This window comes from Hesperophylax consimilis, chromosome 4 (assembly GCF_061612785.1).
Source record: "Hesperophylax consimilis isolate HC1 chromosome 4, BYU_Hcon_1.0, whole genome shotgun sequence".
Lineage (NCBI taxonomy): Eukaryota > Metazoa > Arthropoda > Insecta > Trichoptera > Limnephilidae > Hesperophylax > Hesperophylax consimilis.
Window position 1 is genome coordinate 35,200,691 of NC_142839.1, and position 23,796 is coordinate 35,224,486.

General features: G+C 32.6%; 1 protein-coding gene across 3 annotated transcripts in view; it reads left to right on the top strand.

Moving 5' to 3' along the window:
* kkv (hyaluronan synthase-like protein kkv) overlaps positions 1-23,796 on the top strand; it is a 116,020-nt gene that overhangs the window by 37,920 nt on the left and 54,304 nt on the right. For all 3 annotated transcript variants that reach the window (XM_089630904.1, XM_089630902.1, XM_089630903.1), the window contains exon 2: positions 7,373-7,491. In XM_089630904.1, the coding sequence (XP_089487030.1) occupies positions 7,388-7,491 (104 nt within the window). In that variant the 5' untranslated portion in view covers positions 7,373-7,387. The remainder of the gene's footprint in view (positions 1-7,372; positions 7,492-23,796) is intronic.

A 23,796-nucleotide genomic window follows, 5' to 3' on the forward strand; every position in this document is an offset into this window, starting at 1 on the left:
TCCCTTTCTTCAACTCCTTCCCTTCTCCACACCCTTCAGCCTCGCAACCTTCAACAAATGAGGATGTCATATAGCTCCACTGGCTCCGGGCAGTTTGAAATATTGTGCGGTATTAATGTAAAAATAAAAACAGGTAAGCCAATAAACGTTATTTTTACTAGTAAAAACATGTCTTTAACATAAATTTACTTAGACAAACAATTGTCATACCAAATGAGACCTTGTTCGTTAGGACCATAAATAGCAGATTGACTTTTACAATTTATAATAAATAATCACAAAGCAATCAATTAACAAGTTTGTGTCAATATTGACTTGATTTACTGTTGGGCAAAAGAACGGTCATCATTTCATCAATTCTTCAATACGAAATTATCGTAGTTCTATATGACTCATCGCGTATTTTTTTATTCACTTAACAAAGGTTGTAGGTTATTCTGCCGCTTTGTACGTCTGATCATGCGGCGATATGCTAATTTAATGACGTTTTACTTTGAATTTACTGAATTTTGAAGTTATTTAATTACCCCATATACCAGCCGATACAGGATTTTAATGATAGAAAATTATAGAAATAAATTAAAATGTGTTCATATGTTTACATGATGTCATTTCTAACATTTAACTGGCGTCAAGAAACCAAAAGACCTTTTCGGTGTAAATAAACAAAATCTTTAAGAAGGCAATTAATTATTGTAGGCAATTTGTTAGTGTTTTAAAGTTGTTAACAATATTTTGCATGAAATGGAATCAACCTAAAAATATACCACTAAAGAAATATTTTGAAATTCTATAACTATATACATACCTCGTGGTAAAGAGGTTAGATATTTTGTTCTGAGGCCAGAGGTTGTGTATTCAAAACCTAGTGAAGTATTAATGTATGTATTTAAGGCGATGCACTACGTAGTAATTTAAAATCATGTGTTTTTGGTTTGAAAATTTGGTCGCCTAGAAATGTTTCAGATGCTTTAATTAAATACTGCGAGTATAACACATCCTGGCCTTTAAGTACCACCCTGGATAAGTCTTTTTATAAGAAAAAAAAATTATAAGGCCAATGAAAACAGATTTAAAGTTCAAAATTTCCTACTTACGAACCCATTTTCGGTTATGGTTTTATTGTATTATGTGGAAAATTAATTTATTTATAAAATGATCGGAAAACATTGAAATATTTATGCCTGAACATCCAAAAAATAAAATAAAAGGCACTTTTTGAGCATGTTTTTTTCTTGCCTAAATCAAAGCAGGTGGTTGGTGTTAAGCGGGAATTTAAAATTTAAGCCTTATCGCCATCTATGTAAGGAGTGTTATTGATGGCGGCTAGATTCAAAAAAAGAAAATGTACATGCATACGAGAAGATGCACGTACATTTGATGTTGATACCGTAACGCAAAGTGAACACATGCACAGATAAAACGTTTCGAACCACTGAGAAAAGTTAGGTAGTTATTTTATTACAGTTCAATATTTGCTGATGTCATATAAATATAACATAATATTTTATCTAATAATTGAATAACATGTATCAATCAAATCATTACTTTATGACACCTTTACGTGGGTAGACAAAGTAAAACAGGTTGCATTGCCTTTATTTGGTAAACGTGCACCCATATAAGTCAGCGGTACGATTTTATGTTACGAATAAAAAAACTATCGCCTAACAACGTAATAATCAAACAGGAACCATTCTAATTTTGAATTTGACATTCGAACATAATACTAATAAACACGTCTACACATAAACGAGTAGGTACCTACCGAGCAATGTCAGGCTGCATTCTGCAAAGTATAATAGTGAAATGTCGCCTACCGTAGTAGTTGCATAAGGATATAAATTCAATACAACAGAAAAGCTGCAAACCACTCAGCAACAAAAACAATACTTATTTTTGAAAAATGTTGTCAAGAAATTATTCCTTTCCATAATGTGGATCAATTTTGTTTGCATAGATTTTGTACCGTTTGAAATATATGCGTCAGATATCAGATTTGAGTTCGTTCGTATATTGGAATGGAACAATGTGGTTGTCCTCCGGGCAATTCTCCCCACTCTTGGTTTCGATAGCAGCTGTTTTTCCCTTCACCTCTCCCTCCCTCGCTTCCCCGACAAGTTGCATTCTCCCCCCTGATTCATTCCCCCTCTGTTTATTTCCCCCCCCCCTGTATGGCGAGAAGCCTCCTTCCCAGAATAAAGCGCTAGTCCGTCGACTTGGTCCAAGGTTGACGGTGCAGCGTGGGCGACAAGCTCGTATCGAAACATCGACCTTTTCCCCTTTTAAAACAACAAACTAGTCAAAAGAAACACTTCACCAAAACTAGGTAATTTTCAGGCTTTGTTTAGAATTATGCTTTTTTCATTTTTAGCCTTTTAACTGTCTTGTAATTATCGTGACTGGGCGTGTGTGTGGTTGAAAATGGAACCTTTGGCTGTTTCGATTTTCGTTTTGTATTGTTTTAATCGGCATTGGCTCTTGCAAAGGTCAAATAACTGTCTGTGATGGTATGCAGTTCCGCAAATAATACTACTATTGATCATATTCGTAGAAATTATTGGTTTTTACTGATAAATTACCTGGAAATGATTCGATTTTGTCTGAGGATAAACACTATATTTTTTATTAAACAGTGCTAATCTTTAAAAAAAATCTACTGGTAGAAAAACATGAAAATGATTTCATACAAGTATACGATATTTTGTGTGCCAGTAGGGATTCCCTTCTATTCTAAAGTAGGTTCCATGACCTCACCGATGTTTTCCTTAAAATTTTAAAATTAAACCTACCAATAGGTATGTGTGGGTTTAATTGAATGTTTACATTAAAGAAAGGACTTATACTTAAACAAGAATAGGTACGTATTCATATAAGATGTCATTAAATCTTTTTAGAGATTTTAACACAAGTTTCTTAATTTTTGATTCATGAACCATTGATTCTTTCAATATCTTATGATTTCCGTTACATTTTGTCTTTCAACATAAAGGAAATATCATAAAATGAACCAAGTTAAATAAATACACTGCCCTTAAGGTGATTATTATAACCATCAAGCTTGAGAACTATTTAAACCAATTTATGGAATACACGATGGTATTAAAAATTTAAATAAGGGGTTCCAATTAAACCATACAATAAATAATCCTTTACAAGTCCGTAAAGTAATTTCCAAACAATTTTCAAAACGTAAAAACATACATCATCTACACTCGTAAATTAGGAATATAAAAGCATTAAAATTTCCTACGTTTTAATAGCTTTACAAGTTATTTAGCGGTTGGTTGGTCGGTTAAAAATTCATGCTTATCGGAAGGTAACATTTCAAATTTAGAATGTAATTGGTTTTGTGTTTTTTTTTGTCTATGGATAAATATTAATTGGGCGGTACCGCTTTGCAACATTTATTGGAAAACGAGTCGACCTTGCTTATGCGCCAGATGGCTTGGGGAGACTTATACCAAGATATTGTAGACACTTTATAAAAGTGCACAATACATCTTAAGTACTTTAAATGATGTTTTAAGAATAAGTAACACCTTTTTTGTTTAAAAGCTCATTTTGCTTCTTTGTAGTAAAAATTATAGTTGATTTGAGTCGATGATTGGTATTTAGTAAAAAAATGTTTTTCAATTCCTGAATTTCAGAATTACATAGATAGTTAGTTTATAATCTTTTTTATCGAATCCTTACAGGATTTGAAGTGTATAGTAAAGGTGTACGAAAGCATTAAATGCATTTTGTCTAACGTAAGAATGTGGCCATACGCAACTTTTTGTTTCCATTATTATTCTCGTTGTGTAGAAAAATGACTGCATCCTTTAATAAAACCCTGAACGGGATGTCCACCTTCCTCCAATACAAGTAAATCTTATGCATTTCTATCTACTAAATCAAATTTTGACATATTTTTTCCTTGAGAATTCATATCTCTTTAAACCATTTTAAAGTCATAAAAATCATAATTTAGGCTTTACCCCATTAATCTGTATTTGTATTTTTCGATATGACATCCAGAATGAAACATCGAGTAACATTGAAAGTGCAGCAATGAGTACAAAAAGTATTATTTTTTTTTTTAAACGTTTTAAAATTGATTTTTATTTTCCAAGAAAACGTTCAAAATACAATACCCGACAGCTGTAAAGCCTGTTTATGCGACTTAAATTCCAACTCGATAAAAAGCCTCCATACTACCAAACGCAACAGAAAATAGCCTTCCGAACAAAGCCGACAATTTGCCATTATTTGAAAGCCGCTTTACTTAGTTCATTGGGCGTGTAGCAACTGGCGACTGACGACAACAACTTCCGTAAGGCATCAAGGTCTACAACCTTTCTTGGCCACCCGGTACCTCGCCTACGTTTATTTTAATTGATCAAATAAATGATACATATACAGCATTAAATAACACCAAAAATATGTTAGTTTTACAACCAATACAGTCATGTCATACACCAACCCATGAGACAAAAGACTTCCTACATGCTGTTAGTACTGTTCATTTTGTCTGTCAAATTAGTTTGTATCTAATTTATTAATATTTGTAATCGCAATTTATTTCTGTCAAAGGTAAATAATAAGTATTACCCATTATTGTATCAAAATTTAGATGATTTGTCATTTTGTCGAATATAGGTTGAGGCCATTGGTTCTGCCGGGTCAGAAGACAAAACATGTAAAAGTGAGCCCAGATTTGGAACAAACCTTCAAATTTAATGGATCATTATTTAGATTAGTAGATAATGGTAGATAAATCTAAGCAAGCCATTTTTTGTGCCAGCAATCTTGTTGTTGCTTGACATTACATTAACAAGGTATTCAAGGATGGCGTGATCTAACTTTGGAAGGAGATTCTATTTGGTAGTACATGTTTATAAGTTGATAACCTCTTTTGATTGCGATGTTTCAATACATCTAATAACTCTTTATCTAGACTTAGAAAAAATAAAACGATTATCACACCGGGATCTTTAGTACCTGAAATAAAATGCTTACTTTGGAATGAAACACCCATTTATTCGTAATATGTAATCCAGGGTTCCTCAGGGAACGGTATTATCAACAAATATTAAAATTATTCACTTTTTGAGGATTTTATTTTTCAAAAACATTTACGATCAATAAATGGCATAAAAATAGTAACAAATCATATATGGTAATTTAATTAATGTAGTTTACGTGCAAGTACATATATGTAGTTAAAACAAGGATATTTCATGTTCTTCGAAGGATATGTGGAAAATATCCACATTTACTGCGAAGTAGTTAATTACCTAGTTAATCTTCACAGGAGCCTCAGTATTTTAGTTAGTTCTATTAATTAGTTCTGAACCTTGGAAGAATCAGATGCCTCTGAGCGGCTTTGTTTGACGTTTGTATTTGATTGAAAGCAGGATGTATGGTATTAAAAAAACTTTCAGAAACTTATAACTCCTAGATCTAAGGTTGCAGATACTCAGCATTTCCGAGATAACTGCTGATGGAAACAGCCATGGATAAAAACCAAACTCTCTCAAGTTGAGGTACAAAGTAGAGAAATCGATTTTTGCTGTTCCGACATCACGATAATATATTCGTAATTTACTAAAATTTTATCAAGAAACCTATTAATTCATTCGTAAGGCATGCAATCCCGTTTTTAATCGGAATCACTAATAATTTCAAGAGATCTAATAAATTAGCTATAGTCATTTCTCTCCGTGTACCTATCGTAAATAAATCTTTTTCATCATTCAACATTTACATAATCAAATGTTGACATCTTAAGCTATTTTATGTGCATTGAGCATAATATTATACAGCATTTATTAACTCCTAGATTGCAAATAGATGTGCGAGGTAAAGCCCAGTTATCCAGACATCAGAATAATTTTATGAACTTTTGCTGGTGTGATTTTCTTCTAAGCAAAATTTTGTTCAACAAATTATTTAAAATTTAAAATATTATATGAACGATTCCTACTAAAGATGCTGAAACTTAATTCAATTATCAAATGATTTCGCTTATTGCATTACCAATTAAACTGTAATCAATTTCTCCGGCATTTCGTCACGAGTGTTGATTATTCATCGTGCCTTAGTTCGTTCACTTTGGGCTCACGGTAGCGGGTTTGGCGCTTGCCCTGCCGTCGCAGTACTTTGTATGGTGCATTGGCTCCCATACTTGGTAAGTCAGACAATACCTAAACCACGATTCGTTATGCTGTTATTATAATGCACACAATGACTTGGATCTTATGCAAGACTTATCGAGATATTGACCAATGCACTTGGAATGGAGAAATTTTATGTATGTGTTACTTAGAATTGATCTACTAACTGATTACCTAGCAAAATAAATGTTCTTATTTACTAAAATACAATTTTTCCAAAGATTACACATAATTTTTAACACTATTAAATGACGATTGAGTTATATTACGAGTGCTGTGCTTCTTCAAAATATCAATTTTCTTTTTATCTCTGTTTTATGAATTGATAATCTATTACATGGTAGCAGAAGTCGGGGCCGCCTGAGGAAGACATGGCACGATCAAATGAATCAGATACTTGTATCGGGCCATGTCAAAAGCCAGAATAATAGAAGAGTATGTATGATACGATGTATGATTTTTTTTTTTTTTTTTTTTTTTTACAGTATTACCGCACAAGAGTCCCAACTGCTCCCGTCTGGAGCCAGTGAGACTATGGCATCCCCAATTGGGGTATGTTGTGAGGCTGAGGGTATTGGGGAGGGGAGGGAGATGGGGAAGAGGAAGGTGGGGAAGTACCTGGCTATTCAGATCTGGTCACCAAACACGGCTAAAGCCATTTCAAGCAACGTTTCAATTCTGAATGGTGGTCTTACACCAGGGCGATACTGGTAGTATCTTCCACTCTGGAACGTGCCGCAAATATACTATATATTATTTTAATTAATTAATTGTGAAATAACACAAATCAATCAAATAAAATTTATTTGCGCACGCCGGGTTCGAACCCGCGACCTTCGGATCTGTAGTCAAAAGCGTATACCACTAGACCACGCCGGCCGTCAAATTATGAATGAGGCAAGGAGTGTGTGCCAAGACCGAGTTTTTTTTGGCGGTCCGTCCTCTCTGCCTACCCCTGCGGGGAATCTATCGATAAATCTATGATAATTCTCACTCAGTAATGGTCGAGCATTTTTTTTACTGCAAGAGACCAAAATAAATCTTGTGAATAAACTGTGATTTATTGGCATTACCACTGATAAAAGATTTTCACTTGAAAGAAAGTGCTTATCTGCCATCTCAGACAGGAGGCTGTAAAAGATGCCGGTCCTCAACCCAAATCCGTATAGTGACATCTCACTCGTGACTCATGATGACTTATTTGTTGATTACAGACGCCATTGGTAGCCATGGCAACGAACGGGGTCCGACACAGAGATGAGAGGGACGGCAGTGATGACAATAATTCTGACGATGAGGCCACTCCCTTTGGACATGAGATATATGGAGGAAGGTAAGTTATAAATTTAAAAGTGTTTATTTTTTTAAATTGAGTCTAGCTGTTACCCTACAAGCATATTCTTAGTCACTGAATAACAATTTATGAGTTCTAAATTAAAGATAAATATGTGATGTATACTTTTAAGCCGGTTATGAAAATTTAAAAAGCGGGTGCGTTGTGTGTTTTTTTAATAATCAATAAGGCAGTCCATTAAGGCTATCTAATTGAGCATGATACGAACAAAATAAGAAAAAAAATAAGTTCACGAAAAACCGATAAATTTATTAAATTATTTTTTAATGGGGAGGATGAACAGTTTTCAAGCCTCCATGTATTGCAAGCCTCTGAGTGGGAATTAACCTCATTACCACTCAGTACCCCTACAAAATATTCACCCCATTTAGAATTGAAACATTGTTATTTTGTCTATAGGTAGTCAAGTTTAACCAAGAGCCTTTTGTCCAAACTCCCTCATTATCTTGCTTCTACTCTTCTCTTCAAAATAAAAAAAATCCCAATTAGAGGTACAATTAGAAGACTCTAGCACGCGAGTTCTCTCTAAACATAGGGTGTGAATATAGAAGGTGTCATTTGTATAACTATAGTATGAAATATTTTCCTTTGTGCCTATGTTAGTTGGTTAACTGGGAACTATGGTGGGTATGTAAAGTAACACCTATTTATCTCTTTACCATAAAATCATTGCTATATCATTTTATTCGTTGCTTCGTGTGTAATAAGAATTCAAAACATTCAAGAAGGTATAAATAAACTCGTGAGGAACAAGTTTATACAATACGCATGTAAAATAGTAGTTATGGATGATTCTTAGCTGTTTGAAAAATAGAAAATAATATTCTAAAATAATTACATAGATCGGATAATATTAATGTTATGTGTGACCCCGATACATTCAAAATCTGGACCTTTGACCTCAGTTTGAAGTTTCTGAAAATATATAGAGAAGTCATAATTGTTGTTCACAATGCCCGAACATTGAGTAAAAGGTACTCATTTATCAACCAGTTATTGTTGTCGAAATTTAAACGAATAAAATGTTAGGGTCGTAGTAAAATTATTGTATTGATGATTAGTAAATTAGTTTAAAACACTGATTGACTTAACGATATAAGAGAAGACTTTGTATTTATTCTATCAATTCTTGTCAAAATCTTATAATTTTTTGGTGTATTCTATAATAATTCAAACTTGCTCTTTAAATACAAACTCGATTAATTATTTTGTGATTCGTAATCAACTAATCAAATTTATAAAAAATTGTTTTTTTAGTAACTATCTTTGTAGCATTTAAAAAAATAGTAATTATTGAATAACCTCCATAAATATCCATTAAATCAATGAATTATTGGTACTCAAAGTAGCTGCAAAGTGCAACGTAATCATTTTACAAAAAGTAAAAGGTTTAAATCTGTGGATAAGATACCTCGAGATCTCAATGACCACATTAGCGGAGAATGAAATGCCTCATTCCAACTGCTTGTGTCAGGAACCCTGTTGCAAATGCCAAGGCTGTCTCAACACAAGACATGAAGCCTTTATCTTTGTGCACAGAGACAAGATATGCCTTCGTACAGGGTAATGTATTTTAATATATATTTTTTTTGTAGAACTATGACGAAATTTACAAGGCCTTAAAAATAAAAAAGAAAAAACTTTATGATTTGCATGCATTACGAATTATTTAATACATTATATTTATATTAGGTATGACCGTAGGAGGCCTGTAAGAAAGTCAAGGAACTAATAAAGGGATACTGATGAGGTTCAGACTTGTAGATATGATGAACGGAGAAAGATGTACTACTAGAATACGTGATGTGGATAGGAAAATAAGTGGTAAATTTCCCATAAATGCATGATATGATCGAAGGAATCTAATCAAAAAGGGACCGGTCGGTGGCTGAGTTGACAGAGGCGTAGTGTGTTCAATTCCTTGACAGGCTAAGTCCTCCATCACAACACAAACAACATTTTACGCTTACTGTGATGGTAGTAGGAGACTTTCAAATATTGTCAGGTTATTTGTAAACCGGGAATGTTTGTATTGCTTAAAAAATAAAATTTGAGTGTGTAAATAACAGAAAAGACAATGTGTCATTGTGAACGAAGCAAGGAGAATGCCATAATAGAGAAGTGATGCGGTCCACTCTCCAGAGTCTAAACCTATATCTTTAGTATTCATCTTTAATATTAGTCAACAAAGCATTTACAGGAATTAAATTGTAAAATTGAAAACCCTGTATGCGAAGATAAGTTGCGAGTTCAATTCATGCGATATTTATAGAGAAGTGGCGTTTAATGTCTAATAGACGATATGTCTTAACATGAATGTAAAATATCTGTACATTGATGCAACAAGCAGTCAATGGAGTCATTTCATTTTCAGAAGATCAATCAAAAGCAGTGATGATTGCATAATACTGTAAGATTTATTATTACTTAACCTTAATTATTTATACTTACGCCACCTAAAAGCGCATCAATACACACACAATTAATGAGAGAGCTCGCATAAAAATTAGTTGAATAGCACAACAGAAGTAGAATGATAAATAAAAATATCACTCTACATCTGCTGTGCCATGCAAATTAGTTGAATGGCACAGCAGAAGGTAGAGTGATAAATAAAAATAAATATTTCATGTTTTACGATTAGATTAAAACCTCCACGGAAATAAGCCGAACATGATTTTTAATTCAAGGCATTAACTGACATAATAAACAAAGTATAATCTTAAAATTTCTTAGACAAATTATGTGGCAAAGCCGGAATGATTCCGTCATAAAGTATATAATATTCGTATGTTTAAAAAATGGCAAATGTTCAACTAATTCGGCTACACAACTCTCTGGCTAGATTTTCCCTAATCCAACTTAAACGACGAAAAAATACAATTTTGTATATTTGTATGCTTCTCGCAATCAGATCTTTTTAAGTGGTTCAACTGCCTCTTGAGAGACCTTGACAAAAATTTCGAGTTCATGTCTCGACTAACTATTTTGGTTCAAATTACAAATTCAAATAAACTTATTTCAGTTATGTGTTTGCTTGAGGTTGCTGACACAATAAAATTGCTAATTTAATAAAGTTGCACAATGTATAATATTACTTCAAATGTGTCATCCGTTGTTGTAGGTAACTATGTACTTATGTGGTAATAGTAGTTATTCTGCGGTTTATCTCTAAGATTCACAGAGAACAATGAACTAATTCACAATAGTGTCTGATTGAACCTGAAGATATTGAAACAATCTGAAGCTTATCTGAACTTATCTGACAAGAGACATGAAAAGAAAGAGAAAGTTGGTATTGTATCTAACTGTCTCTGTTATATAAAACGATAATTAATCTTCTTTAGATGTCAATGATATTATAAAGTTTTATGAATCTTAACAGCATAGCCTACAATTTTATTTATTTATTCATTCGTTTTTAAGATTTTATAATTCTATTAACACGTGTTATGGTAAACATAACTTTAAAATAAAATGAAAGTATGAAATAAATAATTTTCACTAAACCCTTAACGTAAATAGTTTAAGCGGATACACTGAAAGCAAGTTCGTTACGAATTCACTTATGATAGGTTTTGTTTATTTGTTTTGGTGTCTTAAATAATATATATTCCTGTTACCATGGCGATGTAATAATTTCCAATAGTTCGAATCATAACGTACCTAAGGATCATAATGTCTGCATTATTTTCAAGAATTGCAGTTTTTATCGGATTACACGTTAAACGAGAAAATAATAAAGATTGTTTACGATAGTCCGCAAAGCAAGATTAATAAAATCAATAAAGTTCGCTACAAATGTCAAGCCAAAGGCTGGTACGAGACAGGCTAGCACTCATACCCGGATCTTTATGATGCCTATCTTTGTACACAATAATAATATACATAACACACAGATAACCCTGGCTAGATACTGAATATCTGTTCGATACACAAATTAACGCTTTTTAACGATTTTTCACGACGCGATGCTGGGTTTTAACAAAGACCTAAGTCAATGCACTAAAATAGTACCTATTCGTAAAACCTTCCTTAATTTTTTGCCTTATTTTTATAATTTGATAACTTCGGTGGCAACGTAGGTAAATTTGTGGCTCTGAATCTTGAAGGGCGAATTCAAAACACAGAGAGCAATCATAATTTTGTATTTGACTTATTTCAGTTTCCATACAGAATTTATTAGGATGGGCTAGAGAACCAGACTTACCGTTTCATCCCTTCACTTATGTTAACATCATCAATTTAAATCCGCTGTAGATACCCTTACTTATGCCCCATTGCCTTCTTTTCTTATTATTTATTCCCGTATTTTTTCCAAGGTTATTGATTCCTTTCATATTTTGGAAAAGCCTGGTGGAGCAGGGAAACCTTTTAATTGTTTTCCGTAATGATTTTATCAAAAAATCACCCCCGTACCCGTATGTATAATATTTTTAATTACATTACTATGAAGAACCAGTCCTGTAAAATTAAGTGCGAGATGTAAAGTAATTCTTTGCAAAAATGCGATCGCGAGTGCGTGTTCAGCCTTGCACTCAACAATTTCAGCATTTGGGTGAGAAAATTTTTCTAATATATTTATTCAAAATTTCTAGAAATACGAATGACAGTCAAATGTATCCTGTAATTATCGCATTAGTTTAGCCATAGCATTTTTACAAAAAATATGCTCTTCCATTCTTCTTTCGAATCGTAACATAATCCAACCCATATACTCGTATTTGATTAACACGGTCATGTATCTCTCATCTAATACATTCCTAGACCTCTTCTTATTTGGAATAACGGGAATTAGTAGCTTTACCATTTGACGAAAATCTGATTAGCTGATAATGGCCCTTAACCTCTTGAACGGTCACATCAGCAATCCAGAAATTTTATAAAAAAGCCTTTTATATTCCTGACAATTTTACAAGAACGCGCACATATCTATCCTTGTTACAAAATGTAAAACTAATCTACCTATCGGAAAAATGCTCATCTGAAAAAATATCGTACTCTTAAAGGAACTTACTACCGATGTCAAAATTTTCCAAGAGAATATTCTTAAATTCATTATGCTAATAATTAAGTAACGAGTATCGACTAACAATTTAATGAACATTTGTTATTTGAATGTAATTCTGTAACTGTACTTGCATATAAAATAATAAAAAAATATATATTCCTTCATTCATTGGGCATAAAATAACTTCGACAACCATCCGCACTCCGTACCTAAATTGTCACACTTACTACCCATTTCTCAATTTTGTTAAATATGCTGACATTCTTATAATGATTCATTTTTGGGTTATTATATGGTGTTGCGCTTCTCCTTCTTTAGCCAACGTTTTGCACAGTATTACAATGTCATTATCAGGACAGATGTCTAATGATTCAATGTCATTACGCATCTGCATCTGTTGTCCGAAACGCTAGCTAAACAAGGAAATAGCGCAACATGGCATAATACCACAAAAATAAATCACAATGATACTTTTGGCCGTGAAAATCTCAAATCATACATGCTGACATTCTCTTCGGATTTCGTCCTTCGTAATTCTCATTTCTCCTGCATTCAGTGAACTTTTAACCTTCCTTTATCATTTCTATGCCAGATATAGTGTTAGTATATTAGAGTTCCGTCGTGCATTGCAACCCTCACTTCCCTTGACAACTTTTTATAAGTTATTATTTTATGCAGTTATATATGTATGAATTAGTCAGGTAACTACATTCAAGTCATTAGTTTTTCCTTACTGACCTGAGTGGCATGAGGTTTCTCATTATGCCGTCAGATGATTATCTAGTCTGTCAATTACTTAAAAAAAACATTGCTCACCTCGCTTGAGATATCGTGATTAAATCATTTTCATTCGGCACAGCACAAACACAAAAACATTTTTGGGAATTTGCAACAATAATTGCATTTAAATTTTGCTTCCGCTATAACATGGTTAACCTTTAGGACCAATTTTTTATGATTCATTGTGCAAACTCGTCAACAATTCGAACGGAAATATTAAAAAATACCTTTCATTCAGAAAAAAGCTAAAGTACCTTTTCTGATGAAACCACAACTTTTTATCGGTTGTTGGAAAATATTCGGTGGTTAATATTAATGGTTAATCATCAGCTTTAATCTATTAAATGTGGGATGAAGGATGAAGGTCAACCAAATATCCACTGTTATCAATGTTCGTCTTTATCTTCTGATGCTCGTGGATAATAGGTAATTGTTAAATGTTCTGGGCCGCATTTAAATGCAAAATTCTTCAGAAGTCAACACTTTTCTTTACAATAGTTTTATTGCGTCTATGGACTACACCTCTCTGTTTGGAATATTTTGGCTACCTCGTGGAAACTTCTCCACTTCTGCTGGTCTCCTGATAGATTTATTCAGTTTCTTATTTTACTTTACATTTTACATTAGATACATTTAAAGCAGACATAACAGTAATAATATAGATAATTACATAACAGTAATAATAATATAGATATGAGAGCATATATTTAAAATGAGTAGGTACAAGTGTTATTACGTTTTGTTAGGTCGAATTTAGTTCCTAGCTAGGCAGATTACCTGTTCTAAGGAAACAAAATACATAATACAAAAATATGTGATTTTGGACTTAAATTCGAGTCTCCCGACACCCCTTCGTCGTGTAAGCTTTACAAAAAAACCAAACCACTTTCGGTGGTCAAATATGTTCCGTCCCTGCTGTACACATTTTGCCTATCATAGTCGCTATAGTTTTATCAATCTTCTTAATGATAGCTTTACAAACATCTAAGATATAATACATAGCTACATACGAGCGTCATTGAATTTTCCACCAAAATATACCAAAACCGTTAATAGAAGTAACAAAATTATTATTTTTACGACCTTATGTCCGGGTTAAATCTTCCCCACAGGAAAAACTAAACCCTTCCACACACTTTTTCACAAATGATCATCTAGGCAATCCACATCATCCAAGTGCGTAATAAATACAAAACAATACAAGAACAACACGTCAACCCACAAGAGATAAAATGGTAAAATAATTCACCGACTCCAGATATTTTCATATCAGAGGGTTCTACTCGGTAGAACTCCTAACTGGACCTATAAATCCTACTGATCCCTCAATATAAATATTTAAAAAATCTTTCGTAATCCTACAAGTATTTAAAATGACTGATTTTTGCATTTTTATATATAAATTCTTTGACAGATCTAGTACGCCTAAATTTTGAATGAGAGAGCCAGGTATAATGCCAGTAGCCAAATAAGAAATAGCAACATTTTTATGGTCTGAAAATGCCAAATTCTTTTGATCTCATTTCCTAAAACGGTGTATTTTCTTATTTTTTCAGAATTTTTTTTTTGAATATTACAGGAATTTGGAATAGCGACATCAATGATATTATTTATTTTGTTAATTTAAATGATAATAATATAATTTTAATTTTAATTTTAATTACGATCTATAATTTCAAAACCTGTAAAGTCAAGAGTTACCACCATGAAAAAACTTTAATTTTAATATTGGCTTATCTTTTTTGGTCAATTATTTTCAGAACGAAGTCAAAACACACGATCATTATATTAATTTAAAATCAATGTTCAAGCCAAGATTCAAATATTTATTTGATAGTTTTTTGTGCATCTTTTGAGATACTTTTAGCTTCATTTCATGGGAAGATATTAGTGTAATGTAATGACATTTCAAATTGAATATATGAATAAAACTTACGTTCTTACTCGTAGGAGTTTTAAAACAAACTTGTTCGGATCAAAATACTTCAAGGCTGTTTTGGTGTACAAAAACATAATCGGTGATACGGTTGTCGATAAACGTAGCATGATCTGTTTGTTAGTGCATTCAATGTAGGCAAGTTTTTTATCGAGGCCGTAGACTAGATCAATCTTAATAATATGAAATATTTCTGTTTTGCATAATATATTATATTATTCTCGTAACATGTTTCTCTCAATCATGATAATAGTTACTGTTGTTGCAAAAGCTTCACATGTATTGAGTTTTGTTTTTTTTTTTTATATATATTTATTATACCTATACTATGCGTGTCATTTTATGTAGGTTATTTAAAAAAATTTCTCGTAAATACGTTATTTAAGTAGACCAATTACAATGATCTTTGGATAAATATTTGAAAATTTTTCTGTTTTGGTGGCACATAATATTACTCGTTAGATTAGAATTACATATTTGACCTGTTGGAGATGACATCACGTTGGCACCCAGGTGTGGTGAGTTCAATTCTTCGGCTGACTAAGTCCTTTATGACAACACAATAAACATTTAGTGCTAATAGGAGATTTTAAAATATAGTTAGGTTATTCGTAACTCGGGAATGTTAATATTTTTTTTCAAAAAAACTTTAAAAAATTGTTAGTTGGTTGTTTTGCAGTAAGAATATTTCTATAAATTACAGTTACATAAAATTTGGTGATTGTTCATTAATTCAAATATCTTTAACATTAACCTGTTTCGACGTGGGACGAAGTCGAGGTTTTATTCCTATAGACCCGCAGTCTCTGGGACCTCTTAGTAATCAAGCGTAGGCAGCAATCAGAAACAGATCTATTATGGAATGATGATGAAGATGGAACGTGTTACAAAGAAAAACGTAAAATACATAAGGAATCTGTTAATGTTTTCTAAAAACAACTACAGATAATCTTTTTTACTATTGCAATCAATGATTGCAAAGCAATACCGAAGTACATCATTATTGTGTTTCCTTCCTCCTACAACATCGGTATCTTCAAGATCCAGGTTCCCTCCTTCTTTTCTACAAAATACCTTCCACACAACACGCCCAAAGATGACACAGCCCCAGAGAGAAATTATTTTCCCCAGGGCCTCCTACGTGGAGTTAAAGTAAAATGTATTTACGACGAGCCAAGCTAATAAAAAATGTTGAATTCTGAATTTATAAATTAGTTTAAATTCATTATAATAGAGTTATATTATACATACATATATAATACCATTGATAGAAAAATTTACTTGCCGTAACATCCGACCTGCTGTAACATCTGACCTAATGTAATTTAACATTTTTAATATAATTTTTGAAGTGAAACTTCTTTAGGCGCGTAATGGATTTTCGATGGACGGAGTAAAACCGAGTCAGGATCGACACGAAAATGCGGGTACCCCCACCACCGCTCACCGTTCACTGTCCCTCTCTCACCATATGCGCTTGTTGAGGTGGGGGAGCCGCTCACGAACGTTCTCTCTCTTCTCTTCTTTCCTCTCTCTCAGACACCAGCGAACTGCGCCACGCCAAGCATCAGCTGCTTGGTTAGTATACTGCGTCGTGAGTGTAATACGAGTGAAATACGTAATTGATTGTGGTTCATACGGTTTAACAAAAGAAGTTTCACTTCTGTCTTGCGTAGGCTTGACACACCCACTTTTTTTATATTTTTCAATCATGTCTTTTGAATTGTAATTCAGTAAACGCTGATTTTTTAATTTTTTCAATTTTATTTTTTTAATCTTCTACAAAGATTATGTATGTATGTGAGTAAAATTTTAACTGTTAATAAACACAAGTATACCCACAAACTGGCTATGCCTATGTGGGATTTTTTTGGTTAAACTGCTAAATGTATTATTCTTTACTTTTTAATTGTTTATATAAAAAAAGTGTTTCCTTTATTGTAAAATTATACCAATGTATGTACCAGAAAAATTATAAATAAAAAAATATATAAATATATATACATATATATTTTATATATATTACCCCTGTAAAGAGGCTCTGAGAGAATTTCATTCAAGGCTTATTTCATCTTAGGATCTGAGCTATGATATATATTACTAATATACTTAAACATGCTCTGTTATACTTAAATTAAGAAAAGCAACCCTTCAGTAAAGTAAATATTTTGTTATAGTAAATATCTACGTGATAGGCGAACAAGGTGACTAGTAAATGGTGTAGATGTACAGTTAGCAGAATACTTAACTACTACAGTTTCTCTATGTCTATACTGTATGTTGTATTGGATGACCCAGCCTTGTATCGCCTAATTCGGACGCCGTATGAATGGCTTATCCAAACATTAGCATCCGTTAAATTATTATACACACCGTCCATAGCGTTGCGCGCCCGGGAGTTACTCGTAACAACATGTGCCACATGGTTGTGGGTTGTTGATTGTGGCCATCGTCCGAGATATTGCTCTCACCGTTAGATTGTGACTAAGACGTCTTATATAATAAATTATGTAATGAATGTAGGAACATACCTTTACAATGATTATCGATAAGTAATAAAAGAGCCACCAAGAGCATCGAAACAAAAGGTATTAATATCCTTATGCGTTCAGCATATCCCAATGGGAATGTTCGGTTTATTTCGAGTTCTGTTTTTCGCTTATCTCCTTATGGATATACGTGTATTAGGAGATTACTGTCATATATGTAAGAGTTGTATAAGAAGGAAAGTATATTGGTAATTTCAGTCAAAATCATCACTCTATGTGCATTGCCGTTCCCTTGAACCGGATCTGCATTGAAGTTGCATTAATTAGGTGGCAAGTGCAATGCGTACTTAGTATCTAATGATGGTTGTAATGGTTTCCGATGCACTTAAGAATGTATTTTCGCAATCTGTTACATAATTATCAATATTAAATAAATGATCGCGGTTAGTCTATAGTTTCCCTTGAGGTTTGTAACAAAATACGATCACTAAGATCAAATTAGGAGATTTAAGATCACTTAAAATAAAACATTTACTTTAATGTTTTGAATTATTGTGTCTTATTTGCACAAAACTGAAAGTATTCTTAATTCCGAAACGGGGAGCAAATAAACCTAATTTATGTTAATCTATTTATTTCCAAGTGTTTATTTATTTACAATTCCTACGCACAAATAAATAATATCCTTCTTTGTGTTTTAAACCTGCAACCTCTGGGCCTAAATCTAAGGAAAACTGTCGGCATTTACCTTCTGGTTTCCTGGTTCTGTTTGCAATCAATCACATCTTTTATTTGTAGTGTGGTTTATCCTATTATTTATTAACCGGTCGGTGGCCGAGTTGACATCGCGCTTGGGTCCCACTCAGGCGTAGTGTGTTCAATTCCTCGGCTGGCTAAGTCCTCCATTACAACACAAGCAACATTTTCAGCTTACTGTGGCGGTAGTAGGAGATTTTCAAATATTGTCAGGTTATTCGTAACCCGGGAATATTTGTCTTTCTTTAAAAAAAATCCTATTCCAAATATTTTATTTTTTTTTATTTTATAGATAATTAATTTTTCATTTTATCCTTAACGTCCTTTCATAATTGAAAATAAAAGCAAATGATTTCCAGTACATACTATCAACACTATATAAGTTCATAACACCTAACGTCAAGTGATGATATTAATGTTTCTCTAAATACGCTTATGTACATTGAACGCAAACTGCTGTAGGAATCCGACCGGCCTTGAGTGTTAGAAATAGACATGTCCGTCGAACTTTCGATTTTCCACTAAAGTGTATCAGATTATACTCCCATTGTCGAATGCGAAGTACAAATCACGAACTTGTCTGTTTACGCAACAGAAACACCTCTCATAAAACAGATGTGGTTCATTTTTGCAATGTACCACTTTTTGTTCAATTTGACGCCCACGAATAATGCAACTTTTTATCGCATGTTTCAAATTATTCTGATAATTTTTTTACTCTAATTTACATCCAATTTTGTATCTCATGTATGCATTATCATTTTGAACAAAAAAGTATGAAGAAACATGTTTAGTGATGTTCTTAGATGAAATTCTTACAAAAAAATTAATTACAGAAGATTTAAATAATAATTTTAGCTTAAGAACATTTTGGTAGTAAGGTTTATTTACGTTTGGTTATACCATCTTCATGGTAAAATTGGTCGAGACATATTGAAAATGTTCATTGTGACAGTGAGAGGTTGATGTGTGATTTTTTGTATATTATTTAAAGTAAGTATATTTAATTACAATAAACCTTAACTTTTCAAAATTATTCTGGAAAATACCTCCATAATACGTCACAAAAAATAAAATAAAATCTATCTACTCGCTAATCTCGCTACTGTTTATTATCTGCTGAAAAGATGTATTTTAACCTTCAATAATTTTAGATCTTTTCTTTCACTTCCCAGTTTATCGATGAACTTATTTATTCCAACCATGGACTTATTTATTCCAACGATGAACTTATTAATTCCAAAGAGGAACCCATTAATTCCAACGATGAACTTATTTATTCCAACGATACACTTATTTATTCCAACTATGAACTTATTTATTCCAACGATGAACTCATTTATTCCAACGATAAACTCATATATTCCAACGATGGACTTATCAATTCCATCGATGAACTTATTTATTTCTTTAGCCATTTACTATGCAAAATGACTATGCTACTTCCTACCGATGACATGGCAAAAAATAACAATAATCAAGCTGCCTTACTGGACCAGATTACAATTCCATCGCTTTGGTTTCCTTCAATATAAACTTGAACAACATTCTGAATACGTATAATATGGTTCACCTTGAACGCGATCAACTAATGATCCCTTTCAAAATTTGCACTCTAAAAAGTAATCACCAATACTTGCATAAACCTGAATAATGGGTAACTAATACATTCAGTTACCATTTATTCTCCGAGTATTGATTATACTTACTTTAAAAATATATAATGATATCTTGGAAGGCGCCTGTAGTTGACCATTAAAGTGAATTATTTAAATAATATATATTATGATACCTGCAAGCTAACTAGGAACTTGAATTTTTCAAACGAACCTAAACGTGGACAAAGTTGTATATTTTAATGTGGGTATATCAGCAATTTGATTGGACTACAACAATATTTTAAATAATTTGAATATGCTGAAATTGTCGGACAGAAATTCTGAGACCATCTACCATATTTACTACTCCTGAATGCCCAGAATACTAATGGAGGAATATAATTATGTCGAGTCAGTGGAAAACTTCTATTTATCATCAAATAAACACAAAAGATTGTTGCTGGGGCAGTTCAGTTAAGTGTAAATTGTTTAAAAAAAGACTGTATTTCTTTTAGTTTTCCTTTGCAAAGGCCCCCTAAAAAGGACACTAATAAATACATAATGATAATGTTATATGTTCTCCTGTGATATCACACGTACAAACCAACCAAATATTATAACTTGTTTGGCTACAATATAGACCAAAGATAGTCTTCTAATATCTTTGATATAGACTAAGCATGTAAGTTTATATCAACTTAAGATGGTGTGTAGGTTCTTGACTGCGTAATTGAAATCATTAGAATCCCTAATGACGTGCTATTAATTTCAACACAAAACGTGTATTCTTGAATTGACTGCCCTCACTTATTGTAACAAATTACACACGTAATTTAATATAACGTGCCTTTTCTTAAATAATAGGTAGTATCTACAAAAGATTATGTTTTATTGATGGTTTTCTTTTTGCGACTTTTAACTTTATTTTTCCCTATAAGAATTCCCATATTTTTTTCCGCTGACCGGAATAATAAACGGAGTTCTTTATTTTTTTTACATGAACTTCACACAGAAGGTCCTGAGAAAAATTATTTCCCTCAGGGCCTATATCACATTTGGGGATGTTGTGTGGAGGGTCTATTTAAGAAAAGAAAGGAGAGGAAGTTCTGGGAAGGAAAAAGGTATGTGGGGTGGTTGGGTAGGAATCTAGGGTCCAGTGATATCAAAGAGTCTCCCAAAACTGGAATCTCGTAATCCGGCCCACCACGCACCTCACCCAATCAACCCGGGCACCCCTGATAAGTAACCAAACGTCGCGAACCACTTGTGGTGACCTATGGCAAAGGTGTTGGTTATCTAATAAACGGTTTCCGGGGCGGTGGTACCCAAACCCGCCTCCAAATTTGAGTTTGCAAAGTTCACTTTTAAGGATAATAACAGTGGATAATAATAACACTTATTTTCCAACTAAACCATAAGGTTCTTTGAATCGTGCCGTGATAAGAATAACGAATTCCTTTTGAGGAATTTTATTTATAAGGTATCATCATTTACAATGGAACAAATTTGCATTGAATTCTTTGGGAATATATTTAACAGTGCGTATATTATTACTGTGAGAATTTCTGCCAAAATTTACACAAGTCCTCTATTTTCCAAGTCTTAAAACGTGTGAAAAGTGATGAATCTCAGAGAAAGGAGTTCTTATTTTATCGGGTAATAAATGGTCACACAACATTTTGAATTGCGTTATGGATACAAATGAAGACCGTGTACAGATTTATTGTGTAACCCTTTTAATCAAGTAGGAAAGCGACCTTTAAGTGGGAAGGTAATCTTTGAAGGACGATGACATTTTTTAATGATATTACAGTAGTATGTTTTGTTTTGTTATAAATATTCTATATTAAATCGAAAACAATTTTGAATTTGGATGTAAAGAAATATACGTTTCTAGTTTTCTTAAAAACTTGAAAATAACAAGGACATCTTAAGGATTCAATAAAAAGCTAAGCTAGTTTTAATCCATTATTTGCGATTTTGATAGTGTAGTCACCTAGCTAAAAACTATTTATATATAAACAAGTCAATTTACATTGATCTTTTCTTGTTTTATTTCGAGTTAACCATTCATATTCTTCGATACTTTTCGATTCGTAGACTATGCTAATTTGTTTAATTAATTTCACACGTTGACAGAAGGAGGGATGCTCCTATTCAATAATCGGACATTGTGATGTTAGAATGATATAGTGAGTTAAAAATAATTTCAATTAAATGTTAAAAACATTACAGTAAAACCATCTGTAAAAATAATTACTTGGCTAGAGTGTTAGGTTCGCGTGTTTTAGAGGAGTCACGAAATAATTATTACTTTTCTCCGTTTGCGAATATTTACCATTATCATCATTCTGAAATAACACATGCAACATCTATTATATGATACGCGTGACAGCCCGAGGGCCCAAAAACAAATAAGAGTGAAGGTTACATCAGCAGAGCTGGTTATATAAACATGCGGAGATAACGGAGGAAATCCCTAACGGAGAAAGGCTAACAAAGGAATTGGCTCCAGGATAATAATAGTGGGGTTGACGACCCCGCCTCTGCGAATTCGGGATCACAGAAAGCAGTTGTCCGCGGAACAGAGTCTACTTCATTATGCTGTGGGAGGAGGCAGTACCGAATTAAGGCTACTTACTCAATACGTATTCACTCACAAAACACCACCAAATACTGATTTTATTTGAGTAGATATGTTTACACCTAATTCTTGAATTAGTCCTTTGGCAGTATTTGTTAGTATCTATCTTGTATACTATGCATGTCTTCATGTAGTGCTATAGTGAGGGTAACCAATTTAAACATAATAAGAACTGTATTCTGCACCAAATAGTTGGACGCTATCTATCCCTGTCTAGTAAATATTATTGGATAAATTTACAAACCAAGTACATAAGAAATACCTACTAAAGCTGGTATAAACCAGGACTTTAACGCAGAACCTTTTAATTTTTCTTGAAAGATCAGATAATTATTATAGATTAACTTTTTACACCAAAATAAATATTTGTTAATATTTTCGTGAAAAAATTTTATAGTTTGAAATTAGTCATTTAATCTTTTAGGACGGGTTGTTTCACGGAATTCGAACAATTCATCAGTAGATTTGCAAGTTTTGTGAAGGTTATATTCAAGTTCTATTATTATATCAATTTTGGTCAGTTGCTTCACAAAACTTAAGTCACAAAATAACTAGAATAGAACTTAAAAATTAACTTTGAAATTTTATGAATGGTTCATATTCTTTGAAACCTGTCCTTAATGTGATGTCAAAGGAAATATTTTCTAAGGTGGTTATTTTTAATCCCGAAACATCCCAGTATTAAATTCATCGAGAGAAATATAAAAAAGTCTTTGAATTTTCTTTTTTAATGGGACAACGAAGAGCCGGATTAGTCTAATTGATTCTGAAGTGACCCGAATAGTAAAGCAGCCAACATTACTTTTGTTACTGGCAGATTGTTGTAATTTTCTGAAATAACGGATTTAATTAATTTAATTGATGGAACAACTTAACTACTATAAAAGATATAGAAACATCTGCACCAAAATTATTAGAGTGGCTAAGGAATTATATTATGGCGAAAAACTTAAAAAAGAAAAAAATAACCCAAAGGAATTATGGAAAATATTAAAAGAAGTCACATACACACAAAAATACAAACAGAAAAATACTATTGAAAATCTAAATATTAACTCCAAAAAATTAGA